We start from the raw sequence: 23,082 nt of genomic DNA on the forward strand, positions 1-23,082 counted from the left end.
AATCCAAACAGAGATTCAATTTATGGGAATTGGAATTAGCTGATCATCTATGTTCTGGATTGTGGAAAAGTTTATATTTTTGAAGATTAGGTTTAAGTTTTTAGATAGTAATATTTTTGTATTATTTGGATCTCTACAATTATTTTAGAACTTTGAATCAGGATTTTGCCAATGTAGTTGACAAAACACCCACTTGAGCGCTAAAGTGTTGGCTGAATGTAATGAGCGTCTTCAGGGATACACTGCTCCAATGACTCGAGTGACTCGAGCTAGGCGACCCGCGTTTCATGGGAGCTTTTGACAGTTCATCACCCGGTCGCCATCTTTGATTTTTCTAGCCCGGGTCAGGAATCGTGACCCGACCAAATAGTACGGGCTACGAAGTTCTAGCTCGAGTCACCCGGAATCGGAGCGCTCCTATTGGTTGAAAGTTTCGCGTCGTCTGCTCTGGTCTGCAGTCAAGTAAACAACACAACTAAATGCAAATATGGAGGATTATTACGAATAGGCCTACAAACATGAGTATGTTTTTGAAGGCATATTTTTAAAATAATTGAAAAGGAGGAAAATTAGACATTATTGTCTGGTAAGTTTATTATTTGCATTGTTGACAATATTATTAGTTTAGTATGACTATTATATTAAAATATATTTGTGCTCATGACGTGATCTATCCAAGACTGTTAGGCTTTTTAGTGTTTATCAATAAAATTGTGAATAATAAATAATATTATTCTGTGTGGTCATGAAAGTTATTGATCCATTTAAATAGCGTTGAAATATTTACTTTTGATTTAGGCTACTTCTGTTTCTTAGATTTTTATTGCTGTTTAACCTCAATACCTATTCGTATTTTGTTTATGGCCTATTTTATTAAAAAAATAAATAGAATTTCATTATCAAATTTCAGAATACTTAATCGGCTAAGCAGAAACTTGAACCCAATAAACTTCACTCATTTTTATTTCATTAGAAAGTTTGTTATTCTATGGAATAGGCCTATGCATAATAATATTATAAAAATTATCTCTTGCTTTCTATAAGAATAATTTTATTTGCTATGCAGGTCCTCTGCATTTCATAAAGATTGATTTTAATTTAAATTCAACAGCTCAAGTACTGAAACTTTATGATTCTTGTTTTACAGGCAGCTCGGACATCTTCCAATCCTATCTGAAAGAAAACATGGCCACATCGAGATGACAGCAGGTAAGGCTCTTTCATGCAATCCTCTTATAATTATAATTTCTATGACATAATAACGATTAGTGATAGTAGTCAGATTGGTATAATAATTAATTTTACCATATTCTGCTGCTATTATTGTAGAGACTGTGGTAATTTATGCCAAGCTAAAAACTTGGAGCTTTTACGTTAGAGTTGTCATTCAATGTTTTCAACAAATGATGGCAATATGTTAAAATTACAGCAACATTGCTTGCTCAAATATTAAAAATCCCTCTATCGAACATGATTCTTGTTTTTTATAAATTGTCGAAAACACTGATAAAGTTGCCAAAAACATTTTCCTTCATTACAAGTCCATGCAGGCTATGCTCTCTAAGCGAAAATTTGACAGCTTTTGTTGCTCTACATTGTTTGAAAACAGCAAATTTTCAAAGATAATTAACAACTTTTTTATAGAATAATCAGTGAAAACTTTGGTGTATAATATGCAGCTTTAAACCCATTGCATTTTGAAAACTTAAACCAAGCTACTCCACAATTGAAAGAAGTCTGTCTTTTCAATACTCAAGAAGATACAGAGAACAACCTAGCAGACTTATAGTATAAAAAAATCTCTAAAACTATGAGACGAATAAAATGTTTAGGAAAATTTGTAACCTTTAATTTTCCATAGAATAGTCAGTATTTGATTGAATGACAGTATTTGATTAACATTGGTGTTGCTGACCTTTTGCCAGATTTTCTACAATGTAGAAATAATATATCCAATAATTGTTAATTATTAACAAAATTTTCAATCTAATTATGCAAGTGTATTATTTATTGAAAAGTAAATTTACTTGATGAGTACAATAAATTGATTGTTCTAAGAAGAATGAACAATTGATATTACAAAGTAAATTTACTTGATGAGTACAATAAATTGATTGTTCTAAGAAGAATGAACAATTGATATTACATAAGATATACTGGTATCAGCTATCCTCTATAAAAGGCAGTGACTAGGCAGAGAATCGGCAACGTTGTTCTCCTATATTACTCTACTGCCAATATAACGTGACCTCACTATAGACGCGATTCTTCTATGTTATATCATAGAGAAGCAATAGCATAAGTAGATATCCCACGGTATAGGGCGTTTATGTCGCAACTTTTACTGTTATCTCAAGCTGATAGTCCACGTAGTTCTTTCCCGTAAAGCTTTATGATGGTGTTAGTCTCTCATATTGTGCCGTTCATACACTCTTACCTGGTCAAAACAGTAAAAATCGACAACAATCGACAGTAATAGGCTTGAGATAACAGTAAAAGTTGCAACATAAACGCCCTATACCATGGAATATCTACTTATGCTATTTTTTCTCTATGGTTATATGTTCATGATTATAACATTATTTGAGCTACTCTTCCAGTGTAATTTAATCAAGCTTCTGTAAGATCTTGTGGCCAAGCTTGAAGTTTCCTTCAAAAAACAACTTCAAAAAAGTAGCACTGATACAGCCTGTTTGAGAGTGATTTATATCATATTGAAAATTAAGAACTACAATATATTTTGCAAGCACCACTGTATATATATATATATAGACTGCACTACTAGTAATTATAACTTAATGCTTAGTAGACCTACCTTATGGAAGTCAATCATGTTCACTACTTAATGATGTTTTAATATCATTGTTTTCTTTATGTTACAGAAGTCACCACAGAGGGTCATGTGTGGACTACTGATGCAACAAAAGTGAAATTTATTTGGGATTAAAAGTTAACAGACCGTTGTGCAACCCGGTGATAATCTTGTATTAAAGGAAGTTCTTATGTAGCAAGCACAAGTTATGAAGTTAGTAAAGGCTATTATTAATTACATCAGATGACTTTTGTTGCTGCAAGAGTGTCGACCATGTTCATCTACTGAAGCTGCAATGACATCCACTATCTCATAGAATGTTCTATGAGCAGTACTTTGAGAAAAATTATATCTGTCATCAGCAGCTAAGAATGTCTCTGGTTTGCTCAACATCCAAACTGTAAAAAGTATTTTCTCCTCAAGAGGTATTTTTATATTTGCAGGCTGATTAATTCTCCTTCCTATAACTTCTAAGAGCACCTAAAAATGTTGATGTTAATCTTTGTAAAATTGGAATTTAATAAAAAAACAAACAATCTACCAATTTTCAATTTGAAATACACCATGTTTGGTTTTTCGTATGGCCTATATCTTACAGTACCTCTATTATACGCTCATATGGCCCGCCGCAAAGTAGACCCACGCTAATCCACGAAAAGCAACCCACGCCGTGGGATGTTTTGTAAAACATTGCTATAGAATTATTCATAATCAATCAGCTGACAAGTGGATTATTCATTGCATGTATTACACAGATGTCTGGAGAAGCTTAGCAATGGTTTACAAAACATCCCAAGGCGTGGGTTGCTTTTCATGGATTAGCGTGGGTCTACGTTGTGGCGGGCCTATAGTTGGGTCTAGTCAACTATGATCATCCTATAACTGAAGACGCGATCGATCTATCCAGGAATGCCTGGTCATTGAAAATAAATGATAATAATTTAAAATAGTCTACAGCACTGATTTCATTATAAAAAATGATATAGTCAATTTGGAATAAAATAACAAACCAGCTACTTGAGATGAGTAACAACTCAAGTGAAATGGTGCAACAACAGAAACTAGTCTCTCAAAATGTTTTTATAAAAATTCGGTTTAGAAAATGTAATGTTGGCTCTATTTCTAAACTCATTTTGGTTCTTTTAAAATGTCAAAAGTAAATCAGTTTTTCTTTTATTTTTATACAATTTAAAAGCAGCCAATATATATTTTTAGGGAAAATTGTATTATTTTCATTCAATTAAGACTAGTGCAGTGGTCTCTTTGATGACGCTAAAAAATATAGTCCTATAATATATAATGATTATTAAACAAGAATCCAAAATCCACACCGCGACCCATTTGGTCTGTTTTCAGTAGGTGACCTAAATAGAATAACGCTACATTAACCATGTTTACAAAATTTCAATGGAAAGATTCTGATGATAATAGTATGGAATCTTTTATCTGCATGGTTTGCTAAGACATTCTAAAATGGCTTTTAAACTCAATCATATTATATAGTGATATTATAATTTCAAAATAACCCAAGTTGTGAGGTCTCGTATTATTACGTTCCTGTTGGAATAATTCATTGAAAACCCTTTAAGGATTTCCCAATTCCTCCACAACAACCGCAGCAACTGGCCCTACAATGTTTGGTGCATCATAATAATTATTATTATTGTTATTCTGTTCCTTATCCAATTCTCCTAGAATAAACTCATTTATTATAACATGAGCCATGTTTGTTTTGCAAAACAACTTACTTTTAGTGTCACACCAGTGTGTGTGTGTGTGTGTGTGTGTGTGTGTGTGTTTTATTCAAATATTCGCGCCATCCGAATATTCAAAAGTACGCGCCAAACAGCATCGACCGGTCGATGTCTGGTTGTCGTTCCAGCAGCTTCTCTTTGTCTCAGAAACAGAGTAACGGCCAGCAACAGTCACAGTTATAACATAGTTATTCAAAAGTATTCTTTGAGTATCTATAGTGAGGTCCACGTTATAATGGTAGTGTACGATTTGCAATGGTGTTGCTATCCTTGTCTATAGTTCAACAAATGTAAAAGAGTTAGGGGTTAGTTTTTATTCAGGTTATAGTTATAACATAGTTATTCAAAAGTATTCTTTGAGTATCTATAGTGAGGTCCACGTTATAATGGTAGTGTACGATTTGCAATGGTGTTGCTATCCTTGTCTATAGTTCAACAAATGTGAAAGAGTTAGGGGTTAGTTTTTATTTAGGTTATATTTAATCATGTTTTATTAGGATAGATTGGGTTTTTGCTTTAAAATTGCTATATGCTAGAAGGGGCTAGGGTCTAGGTAGAGTTATGTTTTTTGATGTTTTAAAGGTAAAAGGATAGGTTAGGGGGTTAGGATTTTGCTTTGAACCACATGTTTGTGAACATGTTCATGAAATGAACCACATGTTTATGTTTTGTTCTAAAGATGACGAACAAATCTAAATTATTAAATGTGAAAGTGTTGGAGGTTAGGTTTTATTTAGGTTATATTTAATAATGTGTCATTAGGATAGGTTAGGTTTTTGCTTTGAAATTGGAATATGCTAGAAGGGGCTAGGGTGCAGTTAGAGTTATGTTTTTTGATGTTTCAAATGTGAAAAGATAGGTTGGGGGTTAGGATTTTGCTTTGAAATCTAAATTATCAAATGTGAAGGGATTAGGGGTTAGGTTTTTTTTTGGATTATATTTAATGATGTTCCAAAAGGTTAGGTTAGGTTTTTGCTTTAAAATTGCAATATGCTAGAAAGGGCTAGGGTCCAGGTAGAATAATGCTTTTTGATATTCCAAAGGTGAAAAGATAGGTTAGGATTTTGCTTTAAAATTGCAATATGCTGGAAGGGATTAGAGGTTTTTCAAATAGTTATGTTTATTGATGTTTTAAATGTAAAAGGGGAGGTCGAGGGTTCGTCGGTTTTTGTTTTGAAATGACAATAATATGCTGACTTAGTTATAGTGGTTTTTAACATCAGTTAAATAACAAATGTTATATTTTATTAATTATATTTTTTAAAAGTACTCTTCTTTTTATTAAATAAAATGATAATATATTGATTATTATATTGAATTTAATGATAAATCATCATTGGATAATAATATTTTCATCAAATAATAGGAGTGATCCGTGGTCTAGTGGATAGAGTGCTTGCGTAGCAGCATAGAGATCCCGGGTTCAAACCCTCTCAATACCAAAAGTTTTTTAACCAGATCACTCCCGTGTTATCGAATGGGCACGTTAAACTGTCGGTCCCGGCTGAAGTATGACAGTCGTAAGGCTCATTGACGGCTTAAATTATATATTCAGGCGGTGGGACCTTCCCGCAAGGGACTCCCCACCAACAAGAGCCATACGAATTTACTTTTTTATCAAATAATAATAGAATGACGATTGGCTCCAGTTACAGTGCTCGGTAACCATAATCACAAAGAACGTTACATTCAAAGATCTGACTGAATGGAACGGGAAAAACCTGTTTCTAACGCATGCGCGATACGGTGCTGTCTGAGACAGAGAGTGGTTTGTGTCGTTCCATGGGACCACTAGTCTGCCCCGGGTCAGCCGCCATTTTGTTCGGCTCTGGGTCACTCGAGTCACTGACTCAAAAGTATCCCAGAAGATAACCAATGTTGACGCCAGCTTGGTGTTTTAGCCTCTCCGCTCTGCTGACTGAACTGAAATAGCGGTTAAATTTTTGAGGTTGTAGTTCGGATTTCAATCAGGATCAATTTTTCATAAATTTAGAGTATGGAATGATACTGACTAATTACAATCACATCGATTAAAAGTATTACTAGTTAATAATTGAAGGTATGTTAGTCAAATTATCTTCTTATACAGAAACCCAGTTTGTTTTATTTGTCGTAACTTTCTAAATTTGGTACATTGCACCCAAAATCATGTTAGCCTACAACATTTTTATTAATGGTGTTTTATGTAATTACAATAATTCATTAATTTTAGTTCATTGCATAAAATGATTTCACTAGGTTCTGCGACATTGACTTTTTTATTTGTTTGCATCTGTTTAATGTAGACATAACACCGTACAACATAACCTATTTCTTAGTCAATAACCTAACTTGGAAGCAAGATGAAATACTTTTATGTTCATCTTTCATTGTTTAATCTGCTATGCATACATAGAAAGTGTTATTTTCCTTATTAGCTTTGATTTATTGTAGGCTATTGGAAACTCATACTTAACTTAGTAGCCCAATATATCCATTGGTTAACCTTTCTCCCTTTTACTCACAATATCGTGGGACCGAGGGACCGAGCTTCGCTCTGGAGTGAAAAAGCATAGAAGATTTGCAATGAAAGATTGAATTTATAGTTTATATTTATTTATTCATTTTTTCAGTTGTACAATTATTTTTACAGCTATATGGGGAGGCACAACAAGCTTATGCCCAAAGCTGTCCCTTATCAAATTTATAGTACAGTCCAAATCATAATCTAGGTTAAGCTACTATCACTCATCATAATAACAATTTATTTACACGTCAAAAAACAAACACATAAATTACAAATAGATATAAATTACTATGAATTAGATTTAGAACGATATACTATGTTTGCTACAATATTTGTTAATATACTGTACTATGTACTATTCTACACTAACAGCATCTAGTTACTGTTTTTGACTTTTTGAAGTAAACATGTTTACTAAAAAAAATATTTTTCTCGTGAGATTTTCCCATGTGAATAACCCACATATGTACTCGCTCGCTCACTTCCATTATGGTATCGACAGACGACAAAATTTCCCGCTGTTTTTCAAGGACGTATTATTTTATTCTTTTAATGTCTTCAGCGAGTTATCCCAGGGTTGAGAACTAGTGCAATCGAATTTCCATTTCATAAACCTACTTAGTTCCACATTTCGTGAGAATCGTTAGAGCAGTTTTTGAGATCCGGTCACATACAGATTTATAAACAGAAATTGCTCGTTTAATAGTATAGGAGTTGTTGCATTCCTATTGTTGTTAAGTATTTGTAATCTATGTTGCGCAACGGTTAAGAAAAATGAAAATTGATTGCTTTAGGACCCAACTATACGGCGTCTCAGACGCACTAAACTTATTTTACTTAGTTGACCCCAGGGCCTCAGTAATTTGAATTAACTGTTTATTTTTGTTTTAGATTGAAGATGGCGTTAATTACATCTGTCAGAGATGGTGTTGAATCAATCAATGCTGATCTCAAAGCAGCTATTGACAGAGAATTTCAACGTTTCATCAGTGACAGAGAATTATCTGGTAAGTAATTATTGTTATCAAATTTATTTCATAAACATATAGAAGTTTTTGAAATCTAAAAAAGAGGCAGTAGTATATGCACACAGTATTGAAGCACGTTTTGTTTCATACAAGCTGTATAGGCCTAAATTCAGTAATTCAGTTTTCTCCATCCATGTTCAGCACTTGCTGGATAGATTGCGTCATTAGGTCAAACTTTATGGAAACACAAGATCGAGATGGGTGGCAGTTAAAGTGAACTTAAAAAACTCTAGATTGCCTCCTCATCCAGGGAGTTAAGCGGCAGGTTCACAAGCTTTGCCTAAAACACCCTCTCAAATATCTTCACTTCCTGCACACGGAGACTCACTGGCATCCTGTTGAATATTTTTAGTGCACTAACAGAAAAACTACTGTGTGACCGAGTGCGTCTTGCATGATGTAGATCAATGTCAGCCGTTGTCTTGTATTGTGATCGTGCACCTGTCCTCTTTAAAGATAGTTGTGCTGTCCTCTTCTCAACAGGGAGCCGAACAGATACTGACTGTAGACTGTCATAATCTTCAGTTTTCTGAAGATCGTCGCACAATGTTCAAGGCGATGAGAAGGAGTGATGATCCGGAGAACCTTTTTCTGTAGGAGCAAAATCCTTCTGCAGTCACCTGCATGAACCCACAGCACAATACCATAGTTGATATGGCTGTGGAAGAGGCCGTGGTATGCTGTTACAAGGTACTCCTGGGAAACATGACTTCTCAGCATACACATTAGATAGGTTACTCTTGACAGTCTATTACATATAATGTCAATATGTGGCTTCCATGTCAGTGTGGCATCCATCATGAACCCAAGCAGCTTCACATTACAATCCCCAAAGGTTGGCGGATTCCGCTGCGGAGTGCAGAGCAGATGCTGAGTCTTCCTATCATTCATTGACAGACTGTTCACCTGAAACCAAGCACTGGCAGCGTCCAACAGCTAGACAGACTCCTGGACTGCTGCATTAACATTATTTTTCCTGGCAACCAGAGTTGTGTCGTCTGCAAAAAGGAGAGGATGGAACCCTGAGGCACGCCGCAGCACACATCCTGAGCATCAGATACAGCACCACCAATGGACACCACCGGCTTCCGACAATCCAAGTAATTCTTTAGCGTACTGAGGGCCACATCACAGACTCCAAATCTCTCAAGTCTCTTCAGCAATATGCAGTGAGAGATACAATGAAAAGCCTTTGTCAGGTCGCACAGAGTGATGAGCCTCAATCGCTCTCAGCATGATCGCAATGATCTGAGACTGGAGGACTCAAGCCTTTTTTTTTGCGGATGACATCACAATCATCGGTAGGGGTAGTGAAACTACAGCAGCAGGATGGAGAGCGCTGCAACTCAGTATAGATCCAAAGCTGACCTGGTAGCATCATATTCTTGGAGTGTGCTAGAAGCTGTCAAGAGTCATATATCTTTTCAGGAACTTGAGAGCCCAGATGAGAGTTGAGCGGTTGCAGATGTTGTACAATGCAGTTTTTGGTAGCCGCATACTGTATGGTATCTTGATCTGGGGACACTCGCCACATTCCAGAGACATTCTACTGCTCCAAAGGAAAGCTCTCCGAATCATCACATATAGCAAGTATGATGCACATTGCCAGCCAATCTTCCGCAGATTGGGCATCCACACAGTTTGTGGACACTACAACTAGGCTTCACTGCTACATGTGAGGAGTAACATCACAACGCTACACTGGAAAGAGCAAGTGCACTCCTACAACACTCGGAGAAGGACAAATTTGGATGTGCCGCACTGTCGTTTGTCGAAGGTGAAGGACTGTTTCCCCATGCTGGCGATGAGGATGTTTAACTACCTGCCAGAGCCGGTGAGGGCGCATCCGGTGAACATCTTCAGGTCCTCCTTGTCTAAGTGGCTAATTGAAAAGAGTTTACAAGATATCAGTGACTTCTTTATTGAAGATACTTGTGATCTGTGACACTGCCATCATGATCAAGTAAAGTGTGGTCTGACCAGTGTTTTTTTATTTCTCATGTTAAAATATAACGACTGACGCGATTTATCCAGAAATGGCCTGGTCTTTGATCGAGATATTGGATATTTTTTGCTGCTCATTAACTATAGATTCAGATATTTCCGTAATATTTTATTTTATAGTGTATTATAAGAATAACTGATGGTTTCTAACACATATTTCCTTTTTTCCAGAATTTACGTTCATGTCATCCTTTACGGCCCCTGAACGCATCTATGTTCATAATAAGGCAAAATCACTGGAACTCATGTCCAAGAGTAGAGGGTAAGTTTATTGAAAGTACAGAGTTGCACAGGGAAACTGGAAACATTTAAAACGCAATCACTGCAAGTCACTAAGATTTGGTACACTGGCATTACACTAAGATTTGGTACACGAGCATTCCAGTTTCCATAACAGGCTTTAAACGCCGAATAAGAGTACTTAATTTTGAAACCTAAAAAGGCATTTTTGGACATTTTGATTGTAGGAACATAAAAGAAGATGAATAGCCTACAAGCTATTTCATTATATGAAAAAAATTGTTTCGAATTTGATAACTGATTTTCATGTATTTTTCAGCATTTTTTCTATCACGTAAGGTTTTCTTACAAAAAGAATTACTTTTTGGTATAATAAGATTTTAGCATTAATACCAAGTTGAAAGATTTTATTTTATGTATAATAATAGTTATTTGTATATCACGAGTGAAAAGTGCTGATTTTTCTCCCTGAGGGAGAAAAAACATTTTTCACTCGTGATATACACAACATTTTTCCTCCACCTACATTTTTATAAAAACTGCAAATAAATTAATTTTTAAAAACGTAAGTGACCAAACAATGTGTTACAACATAATCTAAAACGTAAACAGCTGGGCTGGCTTGTAATCACAGTTCTCCGCCGACAGCGTTATGCGCTATCTGTCGGCAACAGTTGTAACAACAATGGCCGCCACAACTACAACTACGATGAATTTCCAGTTTCAAATTTGCTCTAAAATAATTATGATTTTAATGGGTCAAAAATGTTTACTTTATGACAACTAATAATAATGTTATCTTGCGGCTTTCTGAAAAAAAATCGACTCAGGGCCATTTTACACAGTCATTTTATGTATTAGATGTCAAATATAATGATGTATGATCACACCTATGACTGTGTAATGGGATCATTAGGTAATGCTATGATTTGATTATGCTTTGTTTCAGTTGTGTTAAATTCTCTTATGTGTATTCAATTAGTATGTATTTTATTTATAAAGTATTTCAATAGGGCTTGATTTGTTGATTAATAAAGAAATAATTTTATATTAGGGGGTACTCTTGAATTAAATAAAGTTGTATTTGATTTGTGTTTTTGGTTTTAGAAAAGGCATCAACCGGCAGGTGACCATTTACAAAAAGAATCGGTCGACGATCATCCAGCACGACGCGACAATGTCGCTGACTCAGCACTCTCACAAAGTGGTGGCGTGTCTGCTCAATCAGGCGCCTCTCACCGCCAAAGAGAAGTTCGATATCATACCTCACTCGGAGCGAGATCGATCGTCTGCTCCCGACCTCATACGTGAGTATAATTCCAAGCAGGCAAGTAACGGCAATTTCCATGCTAAGAGAGCTGACAACAGTATTGAGCTTAGAGGTTCTACTTACAGTATTTTACTTTCATAAACCGTACATAATCATTCATATTTTGTTAATAATAATAATATCGTGTGACCTGGCTGGCTCAGGTCTGGTGTCAGAGTTTTCAGGTCGCAACTGATCAATTTCAAAGCCTCTGACATGACCTAACGACTGCATATTTTGTTAAATTATCTATATATTTTTAGTTATTTATCAACTTACTAGAAAGTTGAGAACAGAATTAAGCTTGGAGATTGTACTCACACACAGTATACTGTATACTCCCTCATACATAGTATTTATCGTATGGGACGATATTAAGTAGGGGCTCTAAGAGATTTACTATTAAACTATTGAGGTTACAAAAGACAGCTGTACGATTAATTTGTAGCCTTCCTTACAGATATCATTTTAGAGAGAATTTCAAAGGTACTATTTCATGACACTTTCCTCACTTTATGTGTTTAGTATTTGTAAATGAGAATTTTAATTTATAAATGTGCCTTATGGTATGAAACAATAATCACAATACCATATGAAGAAATAATCTAGTTGTTGTTTTGTAAATTTGCAAATTCATTTGAAACTGTAGGCTATAGTATACTTGTATGAAACAGGATTCCCACATATCAGTATCCAGTACAGTGAAGATGTAATTCCCATAAGTTGTTCAAATGGGACTATTCTCACTCAGCCCGGCTGAGCAAATTTGAATAATTATCCCATCAAAAGTCAGAGGAATGATACTTTCACTGTACCTACACTGATTATGATATGTAGGAATCCAACTTTAAGCTATTTAACCTGTAAATTTTAGAAATTGCTACTACATTTTTTTTGAAAATAATAATTGAAAACTTCCTGTTATTGAATTTTTACTAAGAAGTCTATGTACTATGAAACTCGAATGACAACTTGAACTTAGACCTTCCTTTCCTTTATTCATTTATTAGTTTGAAACATCACAATATTGAAATTGAAAAAAGGCATATGAGCCGTTGAAATTTTAATCGTGATTTATATTAGGAGAACCGATCAGAGGATTTCTCTAAAAAAGCTTTTATCATTGGTTCTCGTGAAATTAATCACGATTTAAATTTAACAAAATCACGATCAAAGAAGGCTTTCTCGAAAAAAGGCTTTTATCATTTGTTCTCGTGAAATGATTCACGATTAAAATTTAACCGGCTTTTGTGCGAGTCTTCAGTCGTCCAGTATTCTGCAATATAATGATTTGATTAAAATTTAACCAGCTTTTGTGCAAGTCTTCAGTCTTTCAGTATTCTGCAATATAATGACTTGATTTGTTTGGACAGAGAAAGACGCGGCGCGCACAGTGAACCGACTGGTATCTGGAGTGGCAGTGGTTCCTTCCAACCGAATGCCACCCGCCCACAGCGCCATCGCCCAGCAGCGGCAGGCTCTGCCCATATTCGCCCTGCGTGACACCATTCTGCACACAATCAACGACAACACTGTCGTCATCATCAGCGGAGAGACTGGCAGTGGCAAGACCACGCAGGTAAATCAATCCATCAATCTATTGAATTGAGTTGAAATGAAATTTGTTGTCTATTTGGAAAAGAATGAAGAACTCCCAGTTGAATAATTTCATTGATCTTTTATTGCAAACAAAAATACAATGTTGGGTCCTGCTAAACCTGTAGGTTCAGCAATTTTAGTTTATTGCTGTTAATTTCTTGTAAATAATTTGTAACTTTGGTCCGAGAGATATTACTTTTAACACGACTCTTTCTCGAAGCAAAGATACCCGATGCTCTTCCCACTAATCACTCCCACTACCTAACAACATTCTCCCTACTTTTGTGTCAATTGTGTCGAAATCCAATTTTGCGCAGCATGCTTACTCCTCTCTACTACTCTTTCTTTCCATGCTATAAACTGTGGAGGAAGAAACTGGTTTTCCCTCTTTATGTTGAAGTTATCTCTCTGACTATAAGTACAATTTATTGTATTTTTTCTGTAAATTAAATAAAAATAACAAGAAATTGTAAAAAACCACAGATTTATTGATACATAGAAAGACCGGTTTCGTTTGTTATACCATTGTCAATCTCTAAAAACGTTTTAGTTTATCAGAGAGTTTTTAGAGATTGACAATGGTATAACAACCGAAACCGGTCTTTCTAAGTATCAATAAATCTGTGATTTTTGACAATTTCCTAGTATTTTTATTTAATATGAATAATTACCACAATATCAACTTCTCAACTACACAAAAAGTTCATTGTAAATAGTGTCTCATTACTGTACAACGTTATTATAAAATTATCATCATATATATATATGTGCAATTGAAACTACAGTCTAAAATACAATATAACAGTAATGTTTACTGATGTGCTATTATGCTGTGCTCGTGGCTGTAACAGCTACAACAAAAGTGTACAACAAACGCCTCATCTACAGACAAGTCAGAAGTTCAAGATACGAGTAACGCCACAATATTGAAGGCCATATACGATCTACGAGCAGAGAATAATGAGAAGTGGAAGGAAAACAACAACAGGTGGAATGAAAACAAGGCAATGTGGGAGACACTGAAATCCCAACTTTCGGATATTACAGTAAAGTGCAACAGTGCGAGTGCAAGAGTTGATGATCTCGAGATAAAGTTTGCTGCAGTAAAAGATGAATCTGACAAGACTAAAATCGAAGTGAGAGATCTCCAACAACATACTCGAAAAAACAGTATCATTTTAACTGGTGTACCCTTCACTAAAAATGAAAATATGTTGAATATTCTGCAGGCTGTAGCCCGTGCATTGCAACTGAACTTTTTCCATGCAGATATCTCAGCTGCCCATAGGTTGGGAAGTAGTAAAAATAGTCCTAGACCACCGTCTATCGTAGTTAACTTCACTTCTCGCTTTGTAAAGTCGTCGTGGTTGGAAGCTAGGAGGCAGAAAGGAAGTCTCACCGCTAATGAACTCGTAAATACGTTCCCTGATTCCGTAATCTACCTCAATGAACATTTAACACCTGAGACTAAAGCTATTTTCAATGCAGCCATGACAATGAAAAAATACGGGAAATTGTCATCAGTATGGACGAAATTGTCATCAGTGATTGCGAGGATTTCGAAGGAGCAGCGACCGTTTCGAGTGCGCGACCTCGCACATGTGGAGCTGATAAGGCGCGAGGGCCAGCGGGCTGCAGTCGCCAACCCTCCAAACCCCATCCCACCACCGCCATCATCCACAAGTCAGTCATGAAGTGTGCATGTGTCTCTGCCACCCTATTATTAGTATGTGCCTCCAATATATATGTGAGTAAGAAATACTAAGTCATTTATTCTTGAAATAAAAACGAAGACCGTTCAAGTGATTTTAATTTCAAGACGACTTTATTATTATTATTTTTTTAATTCATATCGTTCTGTAACCTACATGAACTACTGGGTAATGTATTTACTGGTTTATATTTATGATTTTACTTTATTTCCTTTATGATTCATAGATATAAGCCTGGAAAAATCGTGAATGAGTACTAGTTAGGTACCTATAATTGCAAACTAGAGTAAGTCTATACTGTTCTGCTTATGCTGCAACACTCACTTATGGACAATATACGTCCACTATTAGTAGGGTAAAATTATACTTATCATTAACTAAACTGAATAATATACTGTCATAAATAAATAAACTAATCATGTGAAGAATAATATATAAAATGTGAGGAATATTGAGTATGGGCTAAAATTAAATAGGAATATTATATTTAGAAAATATGAATACAACTGCAGTATATCTCATTATTTTTTCTTCTGCATATATAGAATAGTTTGGTAAATGATAATGGCATCTTCATTTCATTAATACAGGAAAATACAGTACCGTACTGACTTTATAACCAGTAGGCTATTTGAGTTCTTACTTGTAAGACAATGAATTATCGTAGAAAATGTTTTCAGTCACGATCTTATCTTGTTTTATCTTTGAAGGAAGCATGATATTCGATTATTACTCTCACAATTCCACTATTTTTCTTACTACCCACTTTACCGATAAAAATAGATCTCTCTATAAATATAGTTATAATAGAAACACATAATTTTTATCGCCAATAATATGAATCACTACAGCTAGTCGAAACTCACAAAACTGTTTGGACAAATTACTATGAACTTGAATGAATATATTATAATCATGAGCAATATTGGAAATTGAATACAGTAGTTTCGAATTTTCTTTAATAAACATTTGCCAACATTCTTTATCACATAGGTAACTTGTTCTCTCATTTTATTTCCTTAATTTTTAATCTTATATTATTATAATAATCTTTAATTATTTATAATAATCTTATAGCCCACTCGATTCTGATAGCCTAAATAAATATGAATTATTTTTAAATAAAGCACTGTTTAAAAAATAAAGGTCTGAATTATATAATTGATGAACAGTAATAGTTTAATGTTATAATAATTATAAATCAATGATATTAATGATGAGGTTGTGATATTGTCAATGATTGATGAAGATTAGTCATTAATCCACTTTTGATCACTATTGAGCGTCTGAGTTCTTGTTATTCTATACTTTTACATTATCTTTCACATTCATAAAATAAATTTTTATTTTTTCTTCACATAACTTCCATACACATTCTCATGTATTCTTTTATGTTTGTTTATCACTGGACTAAATTTTCAACTGCTACTTAAAACCATTATGAGTATTGAAAGCTTTTTGGTTGGCCGGTTTCGGCTAGATGCCTTGGTTTTTGGCGCTCACTACAATTATAAACAATAGATTTGAGCCTCGATGATTTTACTGAATATTCCCAATTTATCAACTGTTCCGGTCTAGAAAGCCTGAAAATCTTACATTGTAATATAAGGAGCTATAAGAAAAATTTTGATGACTACTTAATTTATTTAGATTCTGTTTTTCCCAAATTGGATATAATAATTTTTTCAGAATGTTGGTTGCCCAAGTGTGACGGTGTTGTTGATCTTGCTGGTTTCAATTCTTTTAATACAAGCACCTATCGCAACCAGAACGATGGTGTATTGATTTATGTAAATGAGCGAATATCAGCGGTTGCAAGGGAGGTTACTCTTGGAGCAACTATGCAAAAATCAGTATAAAAAATCAAAACTCCCCTGCTCAAAAAACTAAAAAACAAGCTCAGAAACTGTACATTAAAAACAGCATTCAACATTTGTACAAACAGAAAGATAACCTCAACCAGAAAGCATACCATCTTCATTTAAAACTGAGCTCAGAACTACACCATTTAGAATTTAATGAAATATTATCTCACAATCAAGAAATTATAGATTCTATGAAAAACAAGTGAAAGCCAAACACAACCTTAAACTAACTCAACTTATGAATACCCAGAACCCAACTGTAACATCCACACATAATTTTCACAAAAGAACAATCAACAACACTGAAATAGAATTCACAGAAACAGAAATGAAATTACTAGACAAAGGATTGAAACACAACATCAAAACAAACAATCCTAATTCAAAATCCCAATTATTCAATACCATAATAGACACAGAGACTGCAATACAAAACACTACCCTACCTGACCAAGAATACTTGAGACAGGACATAACAAGAAACAGAAACAATTTCAAGCCCTCAGAAAAAAACAACCCAGAACACATGATATTGAAAAGCATAAAAACAAGCAGAAACAACACAACCTAGTCATCACTAATGCTGACAAAGGCAACATCACAGTTATAATGCATAAAACAGACATAGACCAGAAAGTAGACAAATTCATCAATGACAATAACATAGTCAAACTCTCAACTGACCCAACTCACACATATCAAACAAAAATAAAAGATGCCATCAACCAAACCAAGCACATAATCCCAAACAACCAGAAAAAGTTTCTCAAACAAATCAACCCACAAGCACCCAGACTCAACGCCCTCCCAAAAATACACAAACAAGATGTACCAATAAGACCACTGATCAATCACACAACAGCACCTGCCCACAAACTAGCCAAACTACTAGATACCACCATAAGAGACAACATAACTTTTCATAATCATACTGCAGTGAAAAACAACATTGATCTCACCACAAAACTTCAGAAAATCCAAATACCACAAAACTCCACAATAGCTTCACTGGACATTTCAAATTTATACACCAATGTACCAATCCCCGAAACTGTAAAATTCCTTAAAACAATGCTAGAACAGAATAATACACCACCTGAACATATCAATGAAATTGTAAATCTCACTAACCTAGTCACCTCACAGAATTACTTCTGTTACAATAACCAATATTATTTCCAGCCAAACGGTCTCCCCATGGGGAGCCCCATTTCTTGCATTTTAGCTGAGATCTTCATCCACAACATTGAACAAAAACACATTCTCAATCAGTTTGACAGAATCATCAGCTGGTTTAGATATGTTGATGATATTTTCATTCTATACAAAGGAAACACCAGACAAACTGAAATATTTCACTCCAAACTGAACAAAATACACCCAAACTTGCACTTCACCATAGAACTAGAAAACAATAATACAATCAATTTCTTGGACATCACCATATTTAAACAAAACCATACTTTCAAAACATTTAAAATATACAGGAAACCTACCACAACTGACACAGTAATTCACAATACCTCCAACCACCCAACCCAACATAAACATGCAGCTTTCCACCATATGATCAACAGACTATTGAATATCCCCATGACACAATTTGATTACAACCAAGAGCTCAACACGATCAAATTCATTGCCCAACAAAATGGATACTCATCCACTCTAGTTGACAACCTACTCCACAAAATAAGAACAAAATCATCAACCAAAAATAATATGGAAAATGACCAAAAATTCATCACACTCACATACTACAACAAAAAATCACAGAAATTAGCATCATCTTTTAAAAAGCTCAAATACAGAATTGCCTTTAAAACAACAAATTCACTGAAACATTCAGGAAATTCAGGAATTCAGGAAACATTTTCAAAATTATCAAACAAACAAACAGAGATTTGAGCAACCAGGCATCTACAAATTAAAATGTAATGATTGTAGTAAACTGTATATCGGACAGACTGGACGTGACTTTCAGACAAGATACAAAGAGCACATCAGAGCCATTAATAAACCACATAGCCACTCAAACTTTGCTGACCATATTATATCCACAAACCACACATACACAGACATCACCACCAATCTTGAAATCCTCCATATCTCTCAAAAAAGCAGAAAACTCAATGTATTAGAACAATACGAAATCTACAACCACACAAAACAGTTTCCCAACAGTCTCCTAAATGATCAAATAAATTTCTCTTCCCACACACTCTTTGACAAAATAGTCCAAAGTTCAAAAATACCGCCACACTAAATATCCACCAACCCAACCCCCACCACAACCTATTCCACCACCTTCATCCCTTACCACACATAGCCTTGTCATCTGAGTGAATTCCCACAGTCTGATGATGACCAACAACAGGTCGAAACGATCGTCACTATACAAAAAGTAAGTGCATTTTCACTTCAAAAGTTTTTTAAAATTCAAGTTTAATAAACAATAGATTCGATGATGAGGATGGCATGGGATTCTCAACTGTGGTTAACGAATGTGTGAGCCTCGATGATTTTACTGAATATTCCCAATTTATCAACTGTTCCGGTCTAGAAAGCCTGAAAATCTTACATTGTAATATAAGGAGCTATAAGAAAAATTTTGATGACTACTTAATTTATTTAGATTCTGTTTTCCCCAAATTGGATATAATAATTTTTTCAGAATGTTGGTTGCCCAAGTGTGACGGTGTTGTTGATCTTGCTGGTTTCAATTCTTTTAATACAAGCACCTATCGCAACCAGAACGATGGTGTATTGATTTATGTAAATGAGCGAATATCAGCGGTTGCAAGGGAGGTTACTCTTGGAGATGTTCATGGGTTAAGTCTTGATTTTAATTATTGCGGGGTAAATTATAACTTGCTGGGGTTGTATAGAACGTTCGATAGCAGTATTGATAATTTTATTACTGAACTGGATACATATTACAGAAATATTCCACGAAATAGAGGATGCATCTTGATAGGCGATATAAATATAGATTTACTCAAAAATGATGTTGTCACTGATCGATATCTTAACAGTTTGTCAGGAGCCGGTCTTGTCCAATGTATCGATAAGCCAACGAGAGTGTCAGGAACTGGTGGAGCATGTCTAGACCATGCGTTCCTGAGGCATTGTGATATGTCGGCTGTAAATTCAGCTGTTCTCCATACCAGTGCAACCGATCATTATAGTATCACCGTAACTATCACTTCCCCTATGCAGCCAAATATTCAGTCAGGACATGAAGCTAATACCACTAATAATACCTACATTTCAAAATCTCTTCTCAGTAATAATTTAGCAAGTATCGACTGGCAACCCTTCTTTGCCTGTCAGGATACTAACACCTGCGCTCAATTATGTTGTTCCAATATTAGAATATGTACAGAGAAGTCAAAAAAAATTTAATTACCGGTATACATCCAAATCTAAAAAACTCAAGCCGTGGATCACGTCTGGCCTTGTTGCAGCTATTCGAACTAGGGATAATTTGAGCAAACTAATCAAAAGACAGCCTTTCAATGATGTTCTAAAATTCAATACCGCACTCACAGAAACCTATTGAGTAACCTATTAAAACAGACAAAAAGAGATTATTACCGATCACAATTTGTTTTGTAACTTTGTTTTGAAGCCTGTCACAGAGCAAGTTATCTTGCGACACGTGTTTGGCTTAAGAGGAGGTTCTGCCCCTGGCTATGATAATTTCTCTGCATCCTGTCTTAAATATAACATACATCTTTTATCAAAACCCCTTCTTCATCTCATTAATCTTAGTCTGTCATGTGGTGTATTCCCTGATCCTTTCAAATTAGCTAAAGTGATTTAAATCTGGAGCATGTAATGATATGAATAACTACCGTCCTATATCCCTTTTGAGTGTTTTCTCTAAAATATTAGAAAAAATTGTGAAAGAACAACTGATGAGCTATCTTCTAGCAAACAATATTCTTAGTAAATATCAGTATGGGTTTAGGCAAGATAAATCAATAACTGATGCCCTATTTGATATCAATGTAGAGATTAACAATTCTATATCTTCTAGCCAAAAATCCATGATGATCTTCTTAGACTTGAAAAAAGCTTTTGATTCTATAGATAGGAGAAAGCTCTTAAAAAAGTTAGAATACATAGGCATCCAAGGCACATCCTTGTCTTGGTTCAATAGTTTTCTTTCAAACAGGAGGCAATCTGTTTCCATAGCGGGTATAGTTGATGAAGCTGACGTGGATTACGGGGTGATCCAGGGCAGTACTCTGGGTCCCCTGCTTTTCCTCGTCTACATTAACAATATTTCGAGACTTGCCCTGAATGGAAAGATTTTGCTATTTGCCGACGATACCCTGATTTTTCTGAGAGGTGATTCTTGGGAGGAAGTAAAAGATAAAGCAACACATGATCTTGCACAGGTGAAAAAGTGACTTGACCAGAACACCCTTTCTCTAAATGTAACAAAAACAAAGTTTATGCCAATATCTCTGCGCCCCATTACTGACTACAGCCTTGAAGACATCAAAATACAGAACTGTGATGATCCGCAAAGCAATGTATGTAACTGTGAGCGTATAGAAAGAGTACACTCATACAAATATCTAGGTATTGTTTTCGACAGTCGTATGAGATGGTCAGAACACATCACCTACTTAAAATGCAGAATTCGTCGGCTAATTTATGCTTTTCGGATGTTGAGTGACACTCTCAATCCAAATGAGATTAAGATGGCCTATTATGCTTATATACAATCAATACTGGCTTTTGGCATCATTGCTTGGGGGGGGAGCTTATAAAACGGTTCTCGAACCCGTTGCTGTGGTACAGAGAGAAGTCATAAAGGTAGCCTTCAAGAAATCAAGATTTCATCCGTCAGATTTATCATTTAATGAAACATCTATTCTTACAGTAAGACAAATTTTTATAAAAGTTCTTCTTATTCACATGTACAAACATCAAAACTCAATCTTTTTATTCTACTGACGAGCCCCATAACTCTCGAATGAACCAGACCGTTTACTAGATACAAAAAAATCTTAGCTCACACCATCTTCGGTGCCTTTCGCTAAAATTATACAATTCCACCGTACAAATTTGCAAGGTTAGTCACAGCTAAATTCCTTGATTTGTTACATGGACAACTTTCGGGCAGTGCTCCGTTCTCTCTGGACACGGACCTACACTCGCGCCGATTACCTAAATTCAACAACAACACACACAGGCAGGACATCCCCTTGTCCTCATCTAAATCTTGAGTCTCAACTAAACAAAAAAATTCCCCACAGCCTACAGGAAACGTTACCAACACAACGGATCTTTACACTATCACTACGCATGCCTACCGCAAAAATCACACCTGAAAAAAAATATTTCCAATAATAAAACTGATTCACCTTTTCGAGAATAAACATTACTGATAAAGGGACTTAACAACCTCATCTCAATCAACTTATTTTCATACAAATTCCCAAGGATTTGATTATCGTTTCAACTTTAATCTACAATACCCAATTATTTAGTTTAAACATCTATGAAGGCCAATTAACTTTTCAAAAGTGTTTATCAACAATAACTAATCAAAGGGTTTCCTATTTATTCTCAGATTACCTTCGATCTACCTAAACTTATAAAAAAAATTTCCTATTTTCCTCAAACATTCTCCCATAATAATTTCCGAATTTTCCTAATTTACTTGGGTCGACCTTTAAAATTTCAATATTCACTTTCACTACTACTATACTGATACTACCAGACGTGAGACCAGAATACGTACGTTGACATTACAATAATTTCTATCATCATTCACGGAATTACAGAATATAAAAATTTTATTCAGCACTTAGAATCAGTTGTTTTTCACCTATGCTAAAAATTTAAATTTTTTTTTTAGGAAATTTGAATTCCAGAGATTTAAATATCTCTAGACAGCAGAGTCGGCGCAGTTGTATGCCTTTCGCTAAACATTCAGCAGCAGTGGCGCAGTTGTGTGCCTGCACCTTATTAAAAGATGATAAAAAAGATAATTTTGAATAAAATTTAGAATTTAGAAATAGGCCGACACATCTAGAAAATACCTGAGTCTATACCTAATTCATGCAGGTGAACGGGCTAGAGTCAAGAAAACTTCAATTAATCTTGCCATGCCTGATTTAATAGGTTTATACTATAGAATAACACTACAATTTGAAATAATAGAAAAATACAAACAGCTTCAATAAACATTGGCAACTAAAATCGAACAACAGAAACAACAATTTCATGTACT

General features: G+C 35.0%; 1 protein-coding gene and 1 long non-coding RNA gene across 2 annotated transcripts in view; both read left to right on the plus strand.

The window, feature by feature from the left end:
* Positions 1-221: 221 nt before the first annotated feature.
* On the plus strand, positions 222-3,173 carry LOC120352630. The gene is made up of 3 exons (XR_005571982.1): positions 222-586; positions 1,148-1,209; positions 2,883-3,173. It is a non-coding gene; the product is annotated as an uncharacterized LOC120352630 (long non-coding RNA).
* Positions 3,174-6,467: 3,294 nt separating this feature from the next.
* LOC111050463 (3'-5' RNA helicase YTHDC2) overlaps positions 6,468-23,082 on the plus strand; it is an 87,404-nt gene continuing 70,789 nt past the window's right edge. Inside the window, exons 1-5 of the mRNA XM_039435072.1 lie at positions 6,468-6,625; positions 7,964-8,079; positions 10,276-10,366; positions 11,452-11,651; positions 13,027-13,232. Coding sequence (XP_039291006.1) covers positions 7,971-8,079; positions 10,276-10,366; positions 11,452-11,651; positions 13,027-13,232 — 606 coding nt within the window. The 5' untranslated portion in view covers positions 6,468-6,625; positions 7,964-7,970. The remainder of the gene's footprint in view (positions 6,626-7,963; positions 8,080-10,275; positions 10,367-11,451; positions 11,652-13,026; positions 13,233-23,082) is intronic.

The sequence above is a fragment of the Nilaparvata lugens genome, chromosome 8 (genome assembly GCF_014356525.2).
Source record: "Nilaparvata lugens isolate BPH chromosome 8, ASM1435652v1, whole genome shotgun sequence".
In the NCBI taxonomy this organism is placed as follows: Eukaryota; Metazoa; Arthropoda; class Insecta; order Hemiptera; family Delphacidae; genus Nilaparvata; species Nilaparvata lugens.